At 32.0% G+C, this 18420-nt stretch overlaps 3 protein-coding genes across 6 annotated transcripts; 2 read left to right on the forward strand and 1 right to left on the reverse strand.

Moving 5' to 3' along the window:
* Positions 1295–8849, forward strand: LOC109357416 (heparan-alpha-glucosaminide N-acetyltransferase-like). Its single transcript, XM_019601371.1, has 13 exons — positions 1295–1618; positions 4479–4616; positions 4792–4873; positions 4978–5054; positions 5314–5420; positions 5683–5797; positions 5922–6038; positions 6148–6239; positions 6625–6691; positions 6778–6856; positions 7283–7374; positions 7569–7712; positions 8496–8849. The coding sequence occupies exons 1-13, from the start codon at positions 1376–1378 to the stop codon at positions 8520–8522; spliced, it is 1380 nt and encodes a 459-aa protein (XP_019456916.1). The 5' UTR covers positions 1295–1375; the 3' UTR covers positions 8523–8849.
* On the reverse strand, positions 10673–11237 carry LOC109356135 (uncharacterized mitochondrial protein AtMg00810-like). The gene is made up of 2 exons (XM_019599471.1): positions 11090–11237; positions 10673–10974 (listed from the first exon to the last, which is right to left on the reverse strand). The coding sequence occupies exons 1-2, from the start codon at positions 11235–11237 to the stop codon at positions 10673–10675; spliced, it is 450 nt and encodes a 149-aa protein (XP_019455016.1).
* On the forward strand, positions 12789–16434 carry LOC109356522 (pentatricopeptide repeat-containing protein At2g30780). 4 transcript variants are annotated; one of them, XR_002108751.1, is made up of 4 exons: positions 12789–13286; positions 13825–14964; positions 15149–15206; positions 15319–16434. XR_002108751.1 is itself a non-coding variant. In XM_019599877.1 (3 exons), exons 1-2 carry the CDS (start codon positions 12888–12890, stop codon positions 14947–14949), a joined length of 1524 nt encoding a protein of 507 aa, XP_019455422.1. In that variant the 5' UTR covers positions 12789–12887; the 3' UTR covers positions 14950–14964; positions 15319–16433. The 4 variants fall into 4 exon arrangements, 3 of the variants coding, with proteins under 3 accessions (XP_019455422.1, XP_019455421.1, XP_019455420.1); XM_019599877.1 differs by lacking the exon at positions 15149–15206 and having other exon boundaries at positions 15319–16433; XM_019599876.1 differs by lacking the exon at positions 15319–16434 and having other exon boundaries at positions 15074–15267.

Below are 18420 nucleotides of genomic sequence, written 5' to 3' on the forward strand. Positions count from 1 at the left end.
GTTTTTTATAACTTTTAAATATATTTTTAATAAAAAAACTTATAATGATTTGATTTCCATTTTTCATTAAAAAAATCGTATTTAAAATTGAAAAAATCATTCCATTTTCTATAAATTTTAAAATATTTATTTTAATAAAAATAATATGATATCATGTTTCAGACTTTCACTTTGTTATTTCCATTAGAAAATTCAAATTAAAAATTGTCATTTATTTTTCTTATGTTATTGAATATTGAAATACAAAGGTAAGACGTGTATTCTTAATAATATGAATGTATAAGTAATATGTGTGTTTTAACTATGCGAATGCATGAGTAACATGTGTGTTTTTAGTCATGCGAATGTACGGGTCATATGTGTGTTCTTAACAATACGAATGCACAAGTAGCATATGTTTCTTAACCATATAAATGTACATGTAATATGTGTTATTAATCTTGCAGCAAATAAGTAGCGATACACTGATATCTTGCTAATTATAACAAAACCTCTATGAATTGAAACGCCAATAAATCATTATTTTATTTCTCCCTCCCTACGTTATATGTATTAACATATATCAAGATATACTTCACTCTCTTTAAGTGTAAATGACAAACTATAATTAAATATTATTTATTCTCTTCCAATCATAAAATAAAACATAACAATCCAACAAATATTTTCTATCCTGAAATTACTTAGTTTTGACCATAAGGATACTATGAGCAAAATAAAATTAACAAGAATAAGTGTATAAGTTTTTTATTTATAAACAAATAATAAAACAATTTCATGATATAAAAATAGTCTATACAATTAGTCAGAGTACAAATTTAGTATGTGAGACATAATCCTAACATTTTTCTCTATTCATAATCAGCTTACAAATCTAAATATATAATTTAAAGACTAACTCATTCGCAAAAATATAATATCGATAATTTTCGTCCTTTCATCCTGTAAAGTCATATAATCGATATTGTAGGGTGCTACACCCATTATTAATTTTTGTTTTAAAAAGTAATAGCTTTATTATCTTATCCGTAGCTTAGTCATAAAGTATTTTAATTAAATTATTTTTCAGATAAAAAGTAAAGAGAGAAAAATATGAAAAGAAATTTGTTGGGTGGGTCATGATCTCTCACTTGAGTTATAAAAAGAGAGAAGAAAGTGAAACCCAAAAAAGAAGTTGAAGAAACAGTATCATACAGTAAAAGAAATGCAACCATTATTACTTATCTCATATTGTATCTAATGCTCTAAGAATATATCTCTATCTCTATCTTTCAACTTCATGAGGGAATATCAAAATATCTCACTCCATTATATGTATATATAGAGAGAGAGAGAGAGAGAGTGAGATAAAAGAAGAAGAAGAAAAGTTTGAGAGATGAAGAGTTATGAAGCTATAAAGAACATTGATGAAGATGAAGATGTAGAAATGGGACAACATCAAAAACAGATCTATGAATCAAGATCTGTTTTCAACAATGCTCAAAAAACAAACAACAAGGTTGAGTCACCGACATCTATTTCTTCAACTTTTACTTCAATTTCAACAAAACAACAACAACATCAACCTCAAACTCAACGTCTTGTTTCACTTGATGTCTTCCGTGGTTTCACTGTAGTGGTAACTCACATTTTTCCCTTCTTCATCAATTTATTATACTTATCACTGCTTTCTGTGTTTCATAAATCCGATAAGAATCTGTTGTCCCAAATCATATCTCAAGCTGATAAAATTAAATATAAACTATTTTTATTTTAATATTATTGTTCCGAAACTTAGTTACTCCACCACCTCAAGAATGATGGGCACACACAGAAAACCTTATATTTTTAGTATTATTATATATCATATTTATTATTTTGTCTTTGTTAGCTGTTAAAATGTTTAACTAAAAAGATTAATTATTAATCATTGTTCCGGTGAAAATAATAAATAAATAAGTATGGCTCTTTTCTGTCTCTAATTTGGGAAGAAGAGACGACGTCGTATCTAGTTGGATTCTTTGTTGTTTGTTTTTTCCGTGTTAGATATAGTTAGGCCAAAAAGTAAGATAAAAAGGTTAGGAAGCAAAGTGTTTATGATGTTGCTCACTCACTCACTCACTCACCACCATTCAATCATCAAAAAGTGATTATGACTCAAGGAAAAGCTAGCTTACATTAGATTTTAGAGAATCAGATTCTTACAATATTTTACCCTTTTAATTTAGGCTATATAATCTATGGAATGTAGATAAAGACTTATAAACATTTAATAAATAGAGCAACACAATTGCAAAAACATATCTATTCCTATTTGAATCCCATAGATTATTTTATAATTTATTATATTTTCCCATGAAATAAAATCTACTTTTTTTTTTTACAATAACAAACATTCTTATTTGGATCCAATACTATCTACATTTTTTCTACAATATCTAAATCTCAAAAATAACCCAGAATTGTTCTTATTTAAGAACAAAAGTCAGAAAATAAGAAAACAAATATTTTTATTCCATTAAAAATAATCATTGTTATAGCTCTAATACATTATTTGTTTGTAATGATTAAATGTGAATGATAAAATATTTTTTTTTCTTCTCTTAAATTTATGATCCAGATTTTAGGTATTAAGAGAATCCAAGGCCTTGCATGTGTGAAAGTATATTATTTATTTGCTTTACTTTGAAGAAAAGAATTGGTCTTGGTGGTGTTGAGTGTTAACCAACCATTGTTTTCTTTTTTTGAAAGATACCTCTTTATCAATCACAAAACCGTCCAATTTAAAGCACATTATGTCCACTTGACCTTTCGATTCTCTCATAAAATATCTCTACTTTTTATTTCAAATTAAATAAATAAATAGATTTTCTAGTATTTTGTTTTATTTAGGAAAATTAAAATATTTCAATTATTCTTCACTTTATAACCATTTATTTACTCTAATTTTTATCATTACTATTCTAATTATTTTGAATGTTTATTACTTCATATACTGATGTTTAATTATATATCTAATTCTAAATTATTTTATACACCAAAAAATTCTTTTACTATCTTACTTCATAAAAAAATTTAGACATGAGAATGGATAGTACAGTTTAATTATTTCATAATTGTCTCTTATTTTGTTTTGATTTTATTCAAAATATAAAATTAGTTATATTTGACAATATCCCTTACAATAATAAGATTACAAAATCTGTCGGTAACTAACTCTCTTGATAAGAGCTACGGACATATAATTAGAGGGTGGGATGGACCCAACTTGTGGTTATTTTGGACAATTGCCCCACTAGATTTCTTTTAGTACTACCGAGTTATCCCCTCACCCATTTGAGTAAGTAACTAATCATGTTCCTGCGAGTGTCACTTTTAAGAATTGAATTCGTTGAAATCTCGTAGGACTTTGTATCACTAGATTAACACTTTGCTGGTCTGATTAATTTCTCTTAATATTATAATACAAATTTTGGGTATAAATTGCCTAACAATATAATATAAATATATTATATCTGTAATGTTAGATAGATTTATCATTTATGGGTAGGTTGCCCCACCAACTTAATTTTTTTTGGGTCAATCCATAAAGATGTAAGGTTCTATCCTGCTAAGTGTTCTCTTTCCCAATTCACCTTCTTCTAATACCTTACTTATGCATTACTTTTTCAATTGGAGATGACTCAGAAACCATATTGCATTGGACTATTTTACTATCTTTTAAGTTCCATGTATATCATATATTTTATGTTGCAAGATATGCATCATTCACTAAGAAGTTTAAGCTATTTATTAAATTAACAATTGTTGAAACAGTAGAGGGTTATCCTCAGTGGAGTAGTAAAGTTATTTGCCTTTATGACTCGAAGACTGTTCATTCAAATCCTAGAAATGGCTTCTTTGCTTTCGAGAATAAGGATGCGTACATTTACTCTTCTCGAACCCCGAAATTCTCTAAGAATGATGCTCCTAATAAAATTAAACTTTTAAGAGATATGGGTTAGTGTTTGGAATCCAAGTAAGTGAAGTAAGGCTCATATTGAGAAGGAATGAGCAAAGTTAGGAACATATAAGTAAGTCTATTCATGATCTAGCTGGAGCTAGCCAGGAAGCTCAAAGTTGAGAGCCGATAAACTCTTTGATTCGATCAAAACTGTTCGGTAAGAGTAGCTGATATGAGCATAACAAAATAAACCATAACTTATAAGCTACCATAACAAGTATGCTTACTGAAATAAACCCATTTACCAAATACCAACATATAGCTTTATTGGTAAAAAAATAAGCTGGTTGACTCGCTTATACTTATAAGCTCCTTAGTGGTGTTACCAAATATACTTATGGTGCCAAACTCATTTATGTAAATCAGATCTTAGATAATTTATGGAATGTGTGTATTGTTATACAGACTTGGGATATGAGTTTGTAGGTTCTTTACATCTTGGATAAATGGATTTTCGCGTTACATTTTTATACTGAATTTACAAGTTTTGATGCAGCTGATGATACTGGTGGATGAAGCTGGTGGACTCATTCCCGCAATAAATCATTCTCCATGGAATGGTTTAACACTAGCAGATTTTGTCATGCCATTTTTCCTTTTTATTGTTGGCGTTTCACTTGCACTCGCATATAAGGTATCCATATGAATCTGTTACATAAATTAACAAATTACTTTTAAAAAAGAAGTATGTTAAGATGTTTAGTATTGGAATTGCTCTCAATTATGCAATCTACATTGTTTGATATCATTTGACTTGAGTCAGAATTCTTGTGAACTTTCATGATACATAATCTCCTTTTGTTCAACAGAAGCTATCTTCCAGAGTTGTTGCATCTAGAAATGCAATTTTACGGTCTCTTAAGCTCCTCGCATTAGGCCTTTTTCTTCAAGGTAGGCAACTGAACTATTGGGTTTGTTTTTTGTTCTTTTCAATGAATGTCAAGTTTAAAAGACATCAGGTAGTGTTTTGAATGTCGTAAATTTACCCTCTGCAGGAGGTTATTTCCATCGCCTCGGTGATCTGACATTTGGAGTGGATCTTAAGCAGTTAAGATGGATGGGGATACTGCAGGTATGCTTTTCAATTTATCCGTGTTACAATTTGTAAAAGAAAGACTGAAATATCAAATAATATCCTTAATATAAGTTTGAACATGAGATAAAAACAAAAAATTACTGTTTAAGTTCATGATAATTTTTTTTTGGACCGTGGTAACATAGTTGTTTGTACAACCGGCCAATTAGTCAAGTTCATTACAAAAACTTATGTTGTCTGTAATTTTTTTCTTGTATGTTAATCATTATTGTTAATTTTCTTCATTGGTTATCAGAGAATTGCAATAGCATATTTGCTTACGGCATTGTGTGAAATTTGGCTCAAGGCCGATGACACTGTTAATTCAGGATCGTCTCTAGCAAGGAAGTATCGATACCAGTGGTAAGCTTATTTTTCCTATAGAGTTTTAGTTTCTGAATTGAGGTCTAATATTCTTCATGATGAGAGTTTATTCGCATAGCACCAGTGCCATTTGTTCATATTTTTCCCTCAGCGTTATCCGAAATCATAGTTTTTATGTGAATCATAGCCATGACAAGTGCCAATGTGTCTCAAAAATGACATTTCTGTGGAGTTTTCTTTTTTTTTTCGTTTTTCTTTTAATCATGTCCATGCCTTTACTAATCTGTTTTATATGTAACAGGGCTGTGGCTTTGTTTCTTTCTGGACTTTATCTTTGCTTGTTATATGGATTGTATGTTCCTGATTGGGAGTATCAAATTCCAACAGAACCTTCTTCAGCACCAATGACATTTTCGGTTAGTGTTGATATCTTTTTCTAGTTTCTAATTTGTTTGGAAGTTTTGGTTTCTTTTTAAGGAAAATTTTAACTTCTGATCTCAGTTGAACTTGGGACTTATGCATCTCTTTCACATTTTCTAGGTAAAATGTGGTGTAAGAGGTGATACTAGACCGGCCTGTAACGCTGTTGGGATGATTGATCGTACGATATTAGGCATAAAACATTTGTACAGGAGACCAATATATGCGCGTATGCAGGTATAATCCCTCTTTATTCTGAGATGTTCCGATGCCATTTACTAGTCCATGTTGTTCTTTCTTTTGTATACATGTTTAACATTCTTTTTACGTTGATCATTATAAATAGGAGTGTAGTATTAACTCCCCTGACTATGGACCGTTACCTCCCGATGCTCCTTCTTGGTGTCAAGCCGCTTTTGATCCCGAAGGACTCTTAAGGTGAGTTCACTAGGACATACTGTTCTTTCAGAGAGTCATTCTCAATATAATATGAAATATTGAAAGGGGCACGACCATGTGTCTTCTGATCTACGAGTCATGGAAGGGTCATTTCATAACTTAACTTGTTCGGTGTAAGGCTAGAATTTTTCCTTTAACAAAAATGACAATGCCATAATCAAAGAGAGGACACACCAATTCTTGTGCAAGGATTCCTAAAATATCATGCACATGAATTTGTATCTTTCTCTCCAAAAATTGCATTGCTAATTCGTTACGTTCCAAAGGAACAAGGGAGGATCAAAATTATGAAATCCTATATTGAGATTTGGGTCGGCGAGAAGGGACATTTTATAACTTTTGTATCTTTTTTGTGGAATTACAGTACAGTGATGGCTATTGTTACATGCTTGGTTGGCTTGCATTATGGACATATTATTATCCACTTTAAGGTAATTCTAACATTCTTCTTTATATTATCTTTTCTCTCTTAATGTTATGAGTATCATCACAGTTGTTTCTTTATTGATCCATGCAGGACCACAAAGTTAGAATGCTATACTGGATGATCCCATCTTCTTGTCTTGTAGTTTGTGGTCTTACTTTGGACTTGTTAGGTAAGATCATTCAATTCTCCTTACCCATTTTTGTGCTTGCATGTGATTACTTTGTAAATAAATATATAAAGTCTTCATCTAAACATATCTAACACATATACAACACATTCAAATCAATAGCTGAAACGAAAGGATCATGTTACATACCACCAACTTAGTTAACCAGAGCTCACATTTTATTTATAGAGTTTTGCCTGTCAGAAAACAAAACTCAGAAACGTGATAAAGATAACGAGAAAACGCTTTCCTTAATTTCCTCGTCTTCATATAATGGGATAAGGATTGATCTTATCCAAAAAATGGACCATATCCGGAAATGGTTTTCCCCCTTAGAATAGGCAATAAAATAATGAAAAAACATAACACACTTTGCCACTAAGATTTGTATTCTTTGAAGATATTAACTTTGATCTTCTTCTTTTGTAGGAATGCATATAAATAAGGTTCTCTACTCCTTCAGTTACACTTGTGTCACTGCTGCTGCTGCAGGCTTTCTCTTTGTTGGAACATACTTGTTGGTTAGATATCTAATTCTCTCTAAGCTTTCTTATCTACCTTTGAAATTTGAATCATATAGCACCAAGCTATTGAGCTTGAGTAGGAAGCATAGACACAAGACACTGATACAGACATGAGGATATGACCTTTGAATCACATAGCATCATTCTTTAGTAATCTTCTGGCTGAACCCAACTTTGTTTTTCTGATGCAGGTTGATGTATGTGGATATAGTAGCTTGACTATGATTTTGCAATGGATGGGCAAGCATGCATTAATGATTTATATCCTTGTGGCTTGCAATGTTTTCCCTGTTCTCATCCAAGGATTTTATTGGGGAAAGCCTCAAAATAACATTGTAATTTCTCTGCCCCTCTCCATTGTTAATATGTTAATCATGTTTTCTACTACAACAATTATAGCTGAATAATGATAATCTCATATCACACCTACTTTATAACCATTCATCATTTATTGGCTGTTCTTTCAAAGTAAAAAGTCTTTTGATCAATGGTTATAAAGTATGTGTAAAAAGTAAGTGCTATGAAGATAACATTGTTTTTGAAAGTTTAGGAACTTGCTTATAATTTTAGGATTATTAGGCATGTGCCAGAGTAGTGCCAATGGCACAGGCTAGAGTGCCAGTGGCACGGTCAGTCGCATGTACCATAGTGCATGTGGCACGAGCTGTTGAGTTTACTCAAGTGTGAAGTCTCACATTAGATATGTGGGGAGGAGCGAAAGACTTTATAAGTGGAAAAGGCCCATGGAACTAATGTCATAAGGTTTTGGTTCAAAACGTGGTGTCTTACTTATAGTTTTCTACTCTTCCCATACCCCGGTAATAATGGAACTCCTCGGTGGTTAGAGGCTCCCTGGTTGCAGGATACAAGGCACAAGCACATGCACCATTTCTTACAAGGATCTATTTGGTTTACTAAAATGTTGTGTTCATGAATAGTTACAAGTCACATTAGTTTCATCACCTACTTTGAAGGCTAGAGGCATAATGAAAACAATATGATATCCTTATAGTAACTAATAATGAAAATATTAAATATCTTGGTAAACCAAATAAGCCCCTACATTCTTAATCCACATGCTGATAATAATGTAATCTGATTGAAATTTCCTGTGACAGCTGAAGTTAATTGGAGTTGGTACTTGAAGTAAAGCCAATGCATGCATGAGCAATAGACTATATATACATTTAAGATGGTGAGAAATTGTGTTTCACCTTCTGTTTGGAAGTAGCAGCTAGCATGTGAAGTTTTGTTGAAGAACCTCAATCATGTTCCTCTAATATCTTGATGATGTGGCCTAGCTACATGGATGATGGATATAAGAGTAGCTGCATTTCTTCATCACATATCCATTTATATATAGAGCAACTTATGATATATGTAGTATTTAATACTGAAATGATATATATATTTGAGGATGAGTAAGCACATTTGATACTATATCAATACATTCATTATTATTAGTATTACTATTATTAGCTTATACAATGTTATTTTCTTTCTATTTTTACTTAAGTTGGCAATCTTCTTTAATCATAAGTCCACAACTAAATGAGTCAGACTCCTCTCTATTACTGAAGAGAGAAGTTGTTGATTTTGCACTTAGTTTCAAGGAAGAAAATGTCAGGTCACTATATTTTAAGGAATAAAAATGTCACATCATATTGATTATTTCCTTTACTTTTGATGTACTTTCCTCTCCATTAATGGAGATGATCCTAACGTATGGGTCGGGATACTCTCTAGAGAGGAAAGTACATAAAAAAATTGTATGTCACATTTACCATTCAGATGTCATGTGATTATAATTTTATTCTTAAATACATTTGTAAAATTTAGAACCTGTCTCTTCTCTGTTAATGAATGGAGAACTAAAATGCTCATGTGAGCAAAAAGTAAAAATATTTGAGGAATTCAATGAAATTGTAAGAAGAAATATGATGTGTAATTTAGAAGAAAAAGATGGTGAATGCATTAAAGCCATTAAAGTAAGGTTTGATGCAAACATTAAATGTGTAGTGGTCTTTACAAAATTTCCTTAAATCTTAAATCTTTTTTGGTGGCCTTCACAAATTTCACATGTACCAATTTGATCACCGGAAAATTAAATTTTAAATTAGTACTTAGATCATAAATGTAAATCAAAATAGTCATTGTTAGTAAGGCTGATAATGAATTGAATTAACTCGGTATTCGTTCAAAACTTGACCCATTATTTAGTTCAACAAACTTGGTTTATGAACCAAATGAGTCGAAGTTGAGCTAAAAATTGAGTTCATTACTTAAACAAGTCAGACTTAAGATTTATAACAGATCGACTTATTAGGTTCATTAACTAGTTAGATATATATGTGTAGAGAGAGAGAGAAGTGATCAATTTACATCAAAATTAAATTACACAAATTACATTCAATCTCATCCATTAATATTTTTTTAAAATCGAACACATCATAACACTTACGAATTTTGTACAATTTATGCATGATACTCGTACACTTAATGTACGATACTCACGTTATATTTCCTCCTATATATATATATATTATACTACATTTATACACATTATATTTAAATATATAAACTAACCTTAACTTTATGCAATACTTTAAAAATAAAAATTAATTATTTAATTTATCCAAAAGAACCAATTCGAGTTTAACCGAACAGTTTATGAACTTTAACTGAGTCGAACTCGCGCTAAAAAAATAAACTCTAGTTTGACTTGGTTCGACTCATTTTCAGCCTTAACTAAAGCTCTTGTTATTGATGTTGAGATGAAATAATTCCATGATGCAAATGTCAAAATTTGGCTTGATTCTCTCAAAGATGTTGTTTATGTTTTTGATGACTTACTTTGTAAAAAGATAAAAGAAAATATGAATTTGAAGAAGAGAAATGTACTTCTAAATCTTATTGAATTAAAACCCACATTTACAAGGAATAAGATTGTCCCTTTAAATAAAGGGAAAGCAAATAGAAAAGCTACATAACAAATCGATAATTGCATAAATCAGTTACCAATTATAACAAACTAATCTACTCTTTTCTGCATGTGGCAAACATGTTAATTGCAACAGTAGAAAGAAAAAAAAATTAATTATCTCTATTCTCTAATATACCCCCTGAAACTGAGGGTAGTTGACTAAGGATGCTAAGCCAACTACTTTAAGTTGCTTTCTTAGAGTTAGAAACCTAGCAGTAGCCAAAGGCTTGGTGTGCACATTAGCTACCTAAAATTTAGAAGGGATGTGTTTCACTTGGCTGGAATCCTATCTCTTACAAAAAAGAGATTAAGTTATATGTGTTTTGTCATGCTTTGAAGAACAGGATTGTGAGACATGCTCACAGTACTAAGGTTATCACATAGAATAAGAGGAACTTGATGTGAGATCTTGAGTTCTGAAAGTAAAGACTCAACCCAGATCATTTCTTGAGCAACAAGGGTAAGACTTCTGTATTCAGCCTCAGTGCTGGATCTGGAGATTGTTTGCTGCTTCTTTGACCACCAAGTGACTATATTAGGCCCAACAAACAAGCAAGCCCTTGATGCATATTTTATTTCATCAAGATCAGTAGCCCAATCTGCATCACATAGTGCTGTTAGAGTAATACGAAGAGAGGAAGTTGAAACATCATCTTTGAGATGTATGCCAAGATTGCAGATATTTCAAGATCCTTTTGACAGCAATCCAATGTTGTTCAAGAGGACTACCCATAAACTGAAACACCTTATTTACACTATAAGCTAAATCAGGTCTAGTAATTGTAGTGTATTGAAGATCTCCAACTATTGATCTATACAAAGTAGGATTGTCAAAGAGTTTTGACTCAGTTTTGGATAGTCTGCAAGTGGTTGCCATAGTAGTAATGCTAGATTTGACAGACTCCAGATTGGCTTTCTTGAGAAGATCTTTGATGTACTTAGTTTGAGTGAGAAATAGAGAGCCATCTTGAAGATGTTTGACCTTAGTTCCTAGAAAATAGTCTAAATTTCTCAATTCTTTAAGAGCAAAGGCAGTGCTTAGTTTATAAACAAGAACAGAAATTTGAGAGTTTGATGACCCAGTTATGATTATGTCATCCACATAGACTAAGACAAATAGTTGGTAGGTACTAGTAAGAGAGATGAATAGAGAGTTATCACATCTGGTGTTTTGAAATCCTAACTGAAGAAGAGTGCTTTTAAATATCTCAAACCATTGTCTAGGAGCATGTTTGAGACCATATAATGCCTTGTGTAACTTACATACAGTGGTTTTATCACCATTTTAAAAACCAGTAGGTTGAGTCATGTAAACCTCTTCATTTAGAACACCATTTAGGAAGACATTGTTTATGTCAAGTTGCTGAATAACTCATCCATAGGTGACTGTTAGGATCAAGAATTGACATAATTCTCTCAAAGATGTTGTCTAGTAGATGACTTACTTGACCTTATTTTTACAAATGGTGCAACTCAAAACAAGAAAGAGGTAAGTAACACTAACATCCTTCCTAGCTTTCTCATTTCCAAAGATAGGAAGATTGTTACCAACTTGGAAGATATTGTTATAATAATAGAGGATATTCAAAAACATGCATATATCCTTCATCTCAATGAGATTCCTAAGGAAAATTTCTCATGGACAAATGCAACAACATCTCTTATAAAAGTGAATATGGGGATTTATTAAAACTTGAAATCACTGAAGCTAAAACATATTTAAATGTGATTCCTATTGTTGGCATGGGTGGGGTTGGAAAAATTAACTTTAGCCCAATGGCTATTCAATAATGATGAGCCGATGAAGGAATTTGATTTTAAAGTATAAGTTGTCGGGAAATAAGTTATTTATTGTTCCGCACGATGTACGGAGTGAGGATCATCATATATGGAATAATTTCCGTACACCATTTCAATATGGGGTTAAAGGAAATAAAGTTCTAGTAACAACTCGGAATTTAGATGTTGATTCAATAGTCCAATCTTATCCCCTATACGATGTATGGAGTGACCCATGTTGATGCAACTGGCCAATAGTTGTGACCGAGACCTGATTCATGATTGTGGCTTGTTTGGCCTGATGCATGACCTAGGCTTACTTGAGCGAGGCTTGTGTGATTACTTGAGTGAAGTTGATGAGACCAATCCAATGTACACGAGAATCAGATTCGTGCTTTTGCTTCATTACCCTCTCGCAAGCTAGAGAATATATATCACGAATTCCTTGTAAATTAATTGTACCAGTAACCAAAAAAATACAAGTAATACAATTACAATGAAATTAATTGTATTTAATTAGAAAATATTATAAAGGACAACTTATGAATACAATTACAATGAAATACAAGTAATAGTAATTTCAAATTAAATCAATAATCTTTTTACATATAAAAATAAGTTACTCACTCATGCTTCACTTCTCATACCTACCTTCTTAAAAGCTTCCTCTTATTCATTTCAACACAAAACGACCGCGTTTTATTCTCTCCATAAAAAACCCTAATCGAAAATTCCAACACTGAAGAGAATGAAGCGAGTGTGGAGATTCTCCTCAGAACTTCAATTCAATGGAATCTCTCTTTCTTCAAACCCAAAATCAATTCCAATTGCCCCATTCTCCGCATTGCTCAAAGCATCAACAACTTCTTATGGCTTCGCGCGTGAAATCAATACCTTACCACCCAACAAGGTCACAGATATAATTCCCCTTTTCACTGAAAAGCCTCGTCCTAGTCCAACGGAGGATCTCATGAAAAGGGTTGCGATTTTGAGGAATGAGTTGGTTCGTGAAGCTTCGGATTCTGATAGGGTTTGGAAGATTTTGGATGAGAATTTTGTTGATTTGATTCAATCTCATCATTCGGATGGATCTGCTATACTTGAGCTTTTGAAACAGTTGGATTCATGGCCTGCGTTGGCTCTCCAGGTATATTTGAAATTCAGCAACAGCTTTTGACAAAATAAGTGATTATTCCATAAGATTTAAGGCCAACTTATTTAGGTTCTTTTTTGTTTGCTGGGCTTTTACTAAAATGCGGAAACTGAAAAAAAATTAGCTTTCATTAGAAGCTATATTTTTCAGCTTCTCAAAAAATCACCTTTTTGTTTGTTTGTAAAATCACTGTTTTAAAGTATGTTAGTATAAACTACACTTTGTTGGGTACTACCCAGGGTCCCCTCACCTTATCTATAAGGAACTAATCCATTTCGGGATATTGACTACTCCTCCCAACAAGTTTTGCTCCCAGTAATCGAACTCTTACCTTTTGTCTGTCTGGGGATCTAGTGAAATCTTACACTACTATAGACCAACACTTTGTTGGTAGTATAACTACACTTTAAGGCCAAACAAATGAGTCCTCAACTTAATCTAAATCTGCGTGGTCCATGTTATTGTTAACTTAGACTGTAAATTTGACAACTTATTTGTTTTATATTTGTGGATTGTGTTGTTGAACTTTTAGGTATTTAATTGGAGAAGAAGGAGCTCTGGCACTGACAACCCGATGAATGACTATGAGTACTCTAAGGGTATAAAAGCTGCAGGTAGATCTAAGAATGTTGATCTCGCGGTTCAACTCTTTAGAGAGGCTACAAACAAGGGTATCAAAACAACCAGCACATACAATGCACTGATGGGTGCTTTTATGTTTAACGGCCTTGCTGAGAGATGCCAGTCCCTGTTTTGTGATATGAAGAAGGATGCAAATTGCACTCCGTCCATTGCCACATACAATATTCTTATATCTGTTTTTGGTCGCTTGATGTTGGTTGATCACATGGAAGCAACATTGAAGGAGATTAATGAGCTAGGCCTTCCCCTTAATATAAACACTTATAATCATTTAATTGCTGGGTACATCTCGGCTTGGATGTGGGACGATATGGAAAAAGTTTTTCAAATGTTGAAGTCCAGCCTTGTCGCACCTGACATGCAAACCTACTTGCTAATGCTTCGTGGATATGCACTTTCTGGTAATCTAAAGAAGATGGAAGAGACATATTCTTTGGTTAGGGATTATGTAAACGAAAATGATATTCCGTTGATCAGGTCCATGATATGTGCGTATTGTAAAAGTTCTGAAGCAGATAGAATTAAGAAGATAGAGGCATTGTTGAAGCTTATTCCAGAAGAAGAGTACAGGCCATGGTTAAATGTGTTATTGATCAGGCTCTATTCCGAGGAGGACTGGTTAGAGAAAATGGAAAATGCAATAAATGAGGCATTTGAGCACCAAACCCCTGTAACAACAACGAAGATTATGAGATGCATAATTGATACTTATTATCGTTGTAATTCAATAGAAAAGCTAGAAATTTTCCTCAGACGTGCTGAACGTGCTGGGTGGAGAATCTGCCGCTCTTTATATCATTGTAAGTTGGTCATGTATGCATCACAAAAGCGCTTTGAGGAAATGGAAAATGTCCTCGTTGAGATGGAAGGTGTGAACCTTGCTTGCACAAAGAAAACATTATGGATAATGTACAAGGCTTACTTGAGCAGTGGTCAGAGATCTGTGGTTTTGAAAATATTGGGACAAATGTTCAAGCATGGTTATGACGTTCCCTCGGAAGCATTTCCATCATAAAATATATTGTCTAAGGTGCATATCACCTGTGTTAGTTATTTTAAACACACTCATAAGATTAATGTTAAAATGTTCATTAAGTTGCCAGAAATTAACATTACCTTTTTGTTTTATCCATTTTCAATCTAGTGTCTAGTCATAACTTCACATGGTGTACAGTTAGTCATTCAAGAATTCTCAGAATTATTTGTCATTACAGGCATACGGCGTGCTACATGATTAAAATTCTCTCCTATGAAATTAGGGTGTTTGGACTGGTAACTTTTTTATTGTACAACTGATCAATTCTCAAGTTCATGATAAAAAAATTCTGATGTCTGTATCTTTTTCTGTTTGACATCATTGTTTATTTTGTTCATTGGATATCAGAGAATCTTGGTAGCAAATTTTCTTAGGGCATTGTAGAATGTTGCTCAAGGTTGATGACACTGTTAATTCAGGACCATCCCTATTAAAGATGTATCGGTACTATTGGTAAGCTTATTTTTTGTCTACACTTTTAGTTTCTTAATATGAATCTCATGATGTGTTGTGATGTTCCCCCACACCGTCTCTTTCTTTGTGCATGATATGACAGTTTATTTGCATTTCACCATGGCCGTTACTTGCTCATCTGTTTCATTCAGCAGCATGCTGCTAGTAATTCTGGCATTCATGGCACATGTACGGTTTTGCTTCCACTTTTTCCTCAAACCATAGTTTTATTCTGTAGGCATACATGTTTTGTGCACCATAACTTGCAATGCTAAGCTGTGTCTCTTGGATATTATTTTGCCAATGTAATTTTGGTGTTCACGGTAAGTGTTGTGGTTTTACGGAAATTTCCCTCGAGCCTGCATCTCAAATCATGATTTTTCTAGATGGGGTGTTTCTGTTGAAGAAATGCTCCACTTCAAAATCATAAGAAGATGATGATACAGCAGAGAGGAATTGCTGTGATGAGAGAATCCCAAACTACTTATGTTCCTTCTTCATTTCAGCCACTTTGCTTTTCTTATGAGCTGTGAAATTAAGAAAAGTTTATTAGCAATATGAACAAAAGTATCAATGTTCTGTATAGCCACCTCATTTGGAGACAAGATCATCAAAGTCATGAATAGATTGTTTGAAGTCTTCTTCAATGGCTTAATGTCATTGTTTTCTCATCTCAGATGCAGTCTCAGCATCCACAATGGTACTTGCTTGTATCACCAGATTCTTATAATTTGGAAATTGGGTATTTCTCCAATGTGCTGCTTTTGGCTTTGAATATCACAGTTCTTTAGCTGTTGCTGCATGTTGGACCAAGATTTAGAATGCTATACAAGATTATCCCAACCTCCTGTCCTATAGTTTTGGGTCTGACTTAGACTTATTAATGAGCATGAACATCGAGACAACGATAATGTTATCTGCCTTGTGATTGTTAAGGTGATAAGTTTAAATTCCGAAAACAACTTCTTCACTTGCAAGAATTGTATACATCTACCCATCCCGCATCTATTAAGTGTAGACATTTGCCCTTTTTTATATGTAATTTTAAAAATGTTATTCTAATATTTGTTTTTCTGAAAAATAAAAACATAAAACTTGCATAGAAAATGAATAAATCTAAGGCACTAAAATTTAAAAGTGACGACTTTCTATGCAAATTTTCTTTATTTGATTCTTTAGGATAGTTAATAGATACAGCGTCTAAGCAAAGCAGGTAGTTGTTGCTTGTTCTCCATGTGAAAAATATTTAATTGTGTGAATCTGATAACATAGTACCCTTACATCATGTCATTTTTTAGTACTACCAAGAATATTATATCACCTTATGGGTAAATAACTAATTCTTTTATGTGTATGACTATTCCTCCTAATAAATATCATTCATAGGAATCGAATCATTAATCATTTGATTATCTTATACATCGAAGAAACATTACTTGACCAATGTCTTCTTGACCTTCTCTTTATCACATTACTTACAAACAAATTGAAAACGATGATAAAACTCTTTTTATAGCAATCATGGGACTAGTACTAACCAACCAGATGCTGACACTTAGTAGAACTTCTTGTAAGTAAGAGTCTATATATTTTTTTAGATGTTTAAATTATGCTCTGTAATAAGATTCATTGACTTAAATCAATGATATTTAGTAGTATACTTATATTGATATTTTAATTTTTAATGTGCATTGAAATATACTTTTACTTTAGTTATAGCTTTAATTTTATGTTTATTTAATTCTATGGTATACACAATATTCAAATTTATTCCTTATATTAATTTATGAGGTTGGTTCCTTTTGTCCCGAATATTACCCAGTCATGATTGGGTTAGATTGGATTCCAAACAAATAACCTTATTAAATTATTTGGTTAAGTTTTAATTAAGTTAAACTTGTAGTAACCCATTCTATAATGAAAGGTTTCATGGAGCCCATTCCAGTCAATGATTATAAATAGTATAGATTATCTATACATTCATAGTATAAAGATTTATATATAATTACTGTATCATCTATCATTTATTTAAATGATTTTTTTTAAAAGTTAATAATGATTAGAAAGAATAATATATCTTCTGATATAAGGAGATAAATCATCTCTTTCAGCCAATAAAATCATGTGTCCTATTTAATTATTAGCTAAAAAAATATTTCTAAAACTAAAACAAAACATTACACATGTAATAATTTTAATTTTAATGGGTAAAGGAGAAATTATTTTCTTATATGAAGAGATACTTTATTCTCATGATTAAATATGAATTGTGAATAACACAACAACATTGTATAAAACTCATACTATCAGTGCATATATATATTTGTATGAAAAGGCAAGAGACAATACATCTAAGTTATGTTATCATGTTACAAGTGTTGTGGTTGAAAATGATATTAAGTGATTGGCAAACATTATTCTCACTCAGATCCAAACAAAAGGATAGAAGGGTGAGGATATGTATGGACTAAAACTAAAATAACCCCATTATTTTGGTATCTCATTGTCAATGAAGAGGAAGTATTCTTTTAAATGATTGTTTAAGATAATGTTAGGATTGATATCAAGCATCACTTCATCCTTTTAAGGAAAGAAAAATAGAAATATGATTAGATTGAACATTTATTTAAAATTTCCCTTTAACCCCTAGAGTTTTACATGGTTTCTATATAGGTCCCCACAGTTAAATCTTTTTAATTAGGTCCCTCCACTTCAAAAATGTTTTGAATAGGACTTACTGGTATAACTTGAGAAAAAGATGTATGCACTGCCAGTATATGAATTTTATACACTATCATTACATCATTTATATTTAATTATCATTGACTTTTAAAAAAAAGTAATCCAAATAAAAGATGGATGATGTAGTGCATGTATATAAATCTTTACACTGATCATCATGATCATGTATAGATTTTACACTCAACTTTTAGGGACTTGAATAACTAAAATTAGTAGGGAATTAAATTCTTCAAAGCATAAAAAGAAATTAAAAAA

Source organism: Lupinus angustifolius, chromosome LG09, assembly GCF_001865875.1.
Source record: "Lupinus angustifolius cultivar Tanjil chromosome LG09, LupAngTanjil_v1.0, whole genome shotgun sequence".
NCBI lineage: Eukaryota > Viridiplantae > Streptophyta > Magnoliopsida > Fabales > Fabaceae > Lupinus > Lupinus angustifolius.

Excerpts from the sequence above, each read along its gene's own strand:
- LOC109356135 (XM_019599471.1), bottom strand. The coding sequence starts at position 11,237 with ATGGCAACCACTTGCAGACTATCCAAAACTGAGTCAAAACTCTTTGAC. Across the intron at positions 10,975-11,089 it reads TAAGGTGTTTCAGTTTATGG|CACTATGTGATGCAGATTGG; the intron begins GTAGTCCTCTTG and ends TTACTCTAACAG.
- LOC109356522 (XM_019599877.1), top strand. The coding sequence starts at position 12,888 with ATGAAGCGAGTGTGGAGATTCTCCTCAGAACTTCAATTCAATGGAATC. Across the intron at positions 13,287-13,824 it reads GGCCTGCGTTGGCTCTCCAG|GTATTTAATTGGAGAAGAAG; the intron begins GTATATTTGAAA and ends TTGAACTTTTAG.
- LOC109357416 (XM_019601371.1), top strand. The coding sequence starts at position 1,376 with ATGAAGAGTTATGAAGCTATAAAGAACATTGATGAAGATGAAGATGTA. Across the intron at positions 5,055-5,313 it reads GATGGATGGGGATACTGCAG|AGAATTGCAATAGCATATTT; the intron begins GTATGCTTTTCA and ends ATTGGTTATCAG. Across the intron at positions 6,692-6,777 it reads ATATTATTATCCACTTTAAG|GACCACAAAGTTAGAATGCT; the intron begins GTAATTCTAACA and ends TGATCCATGCAG.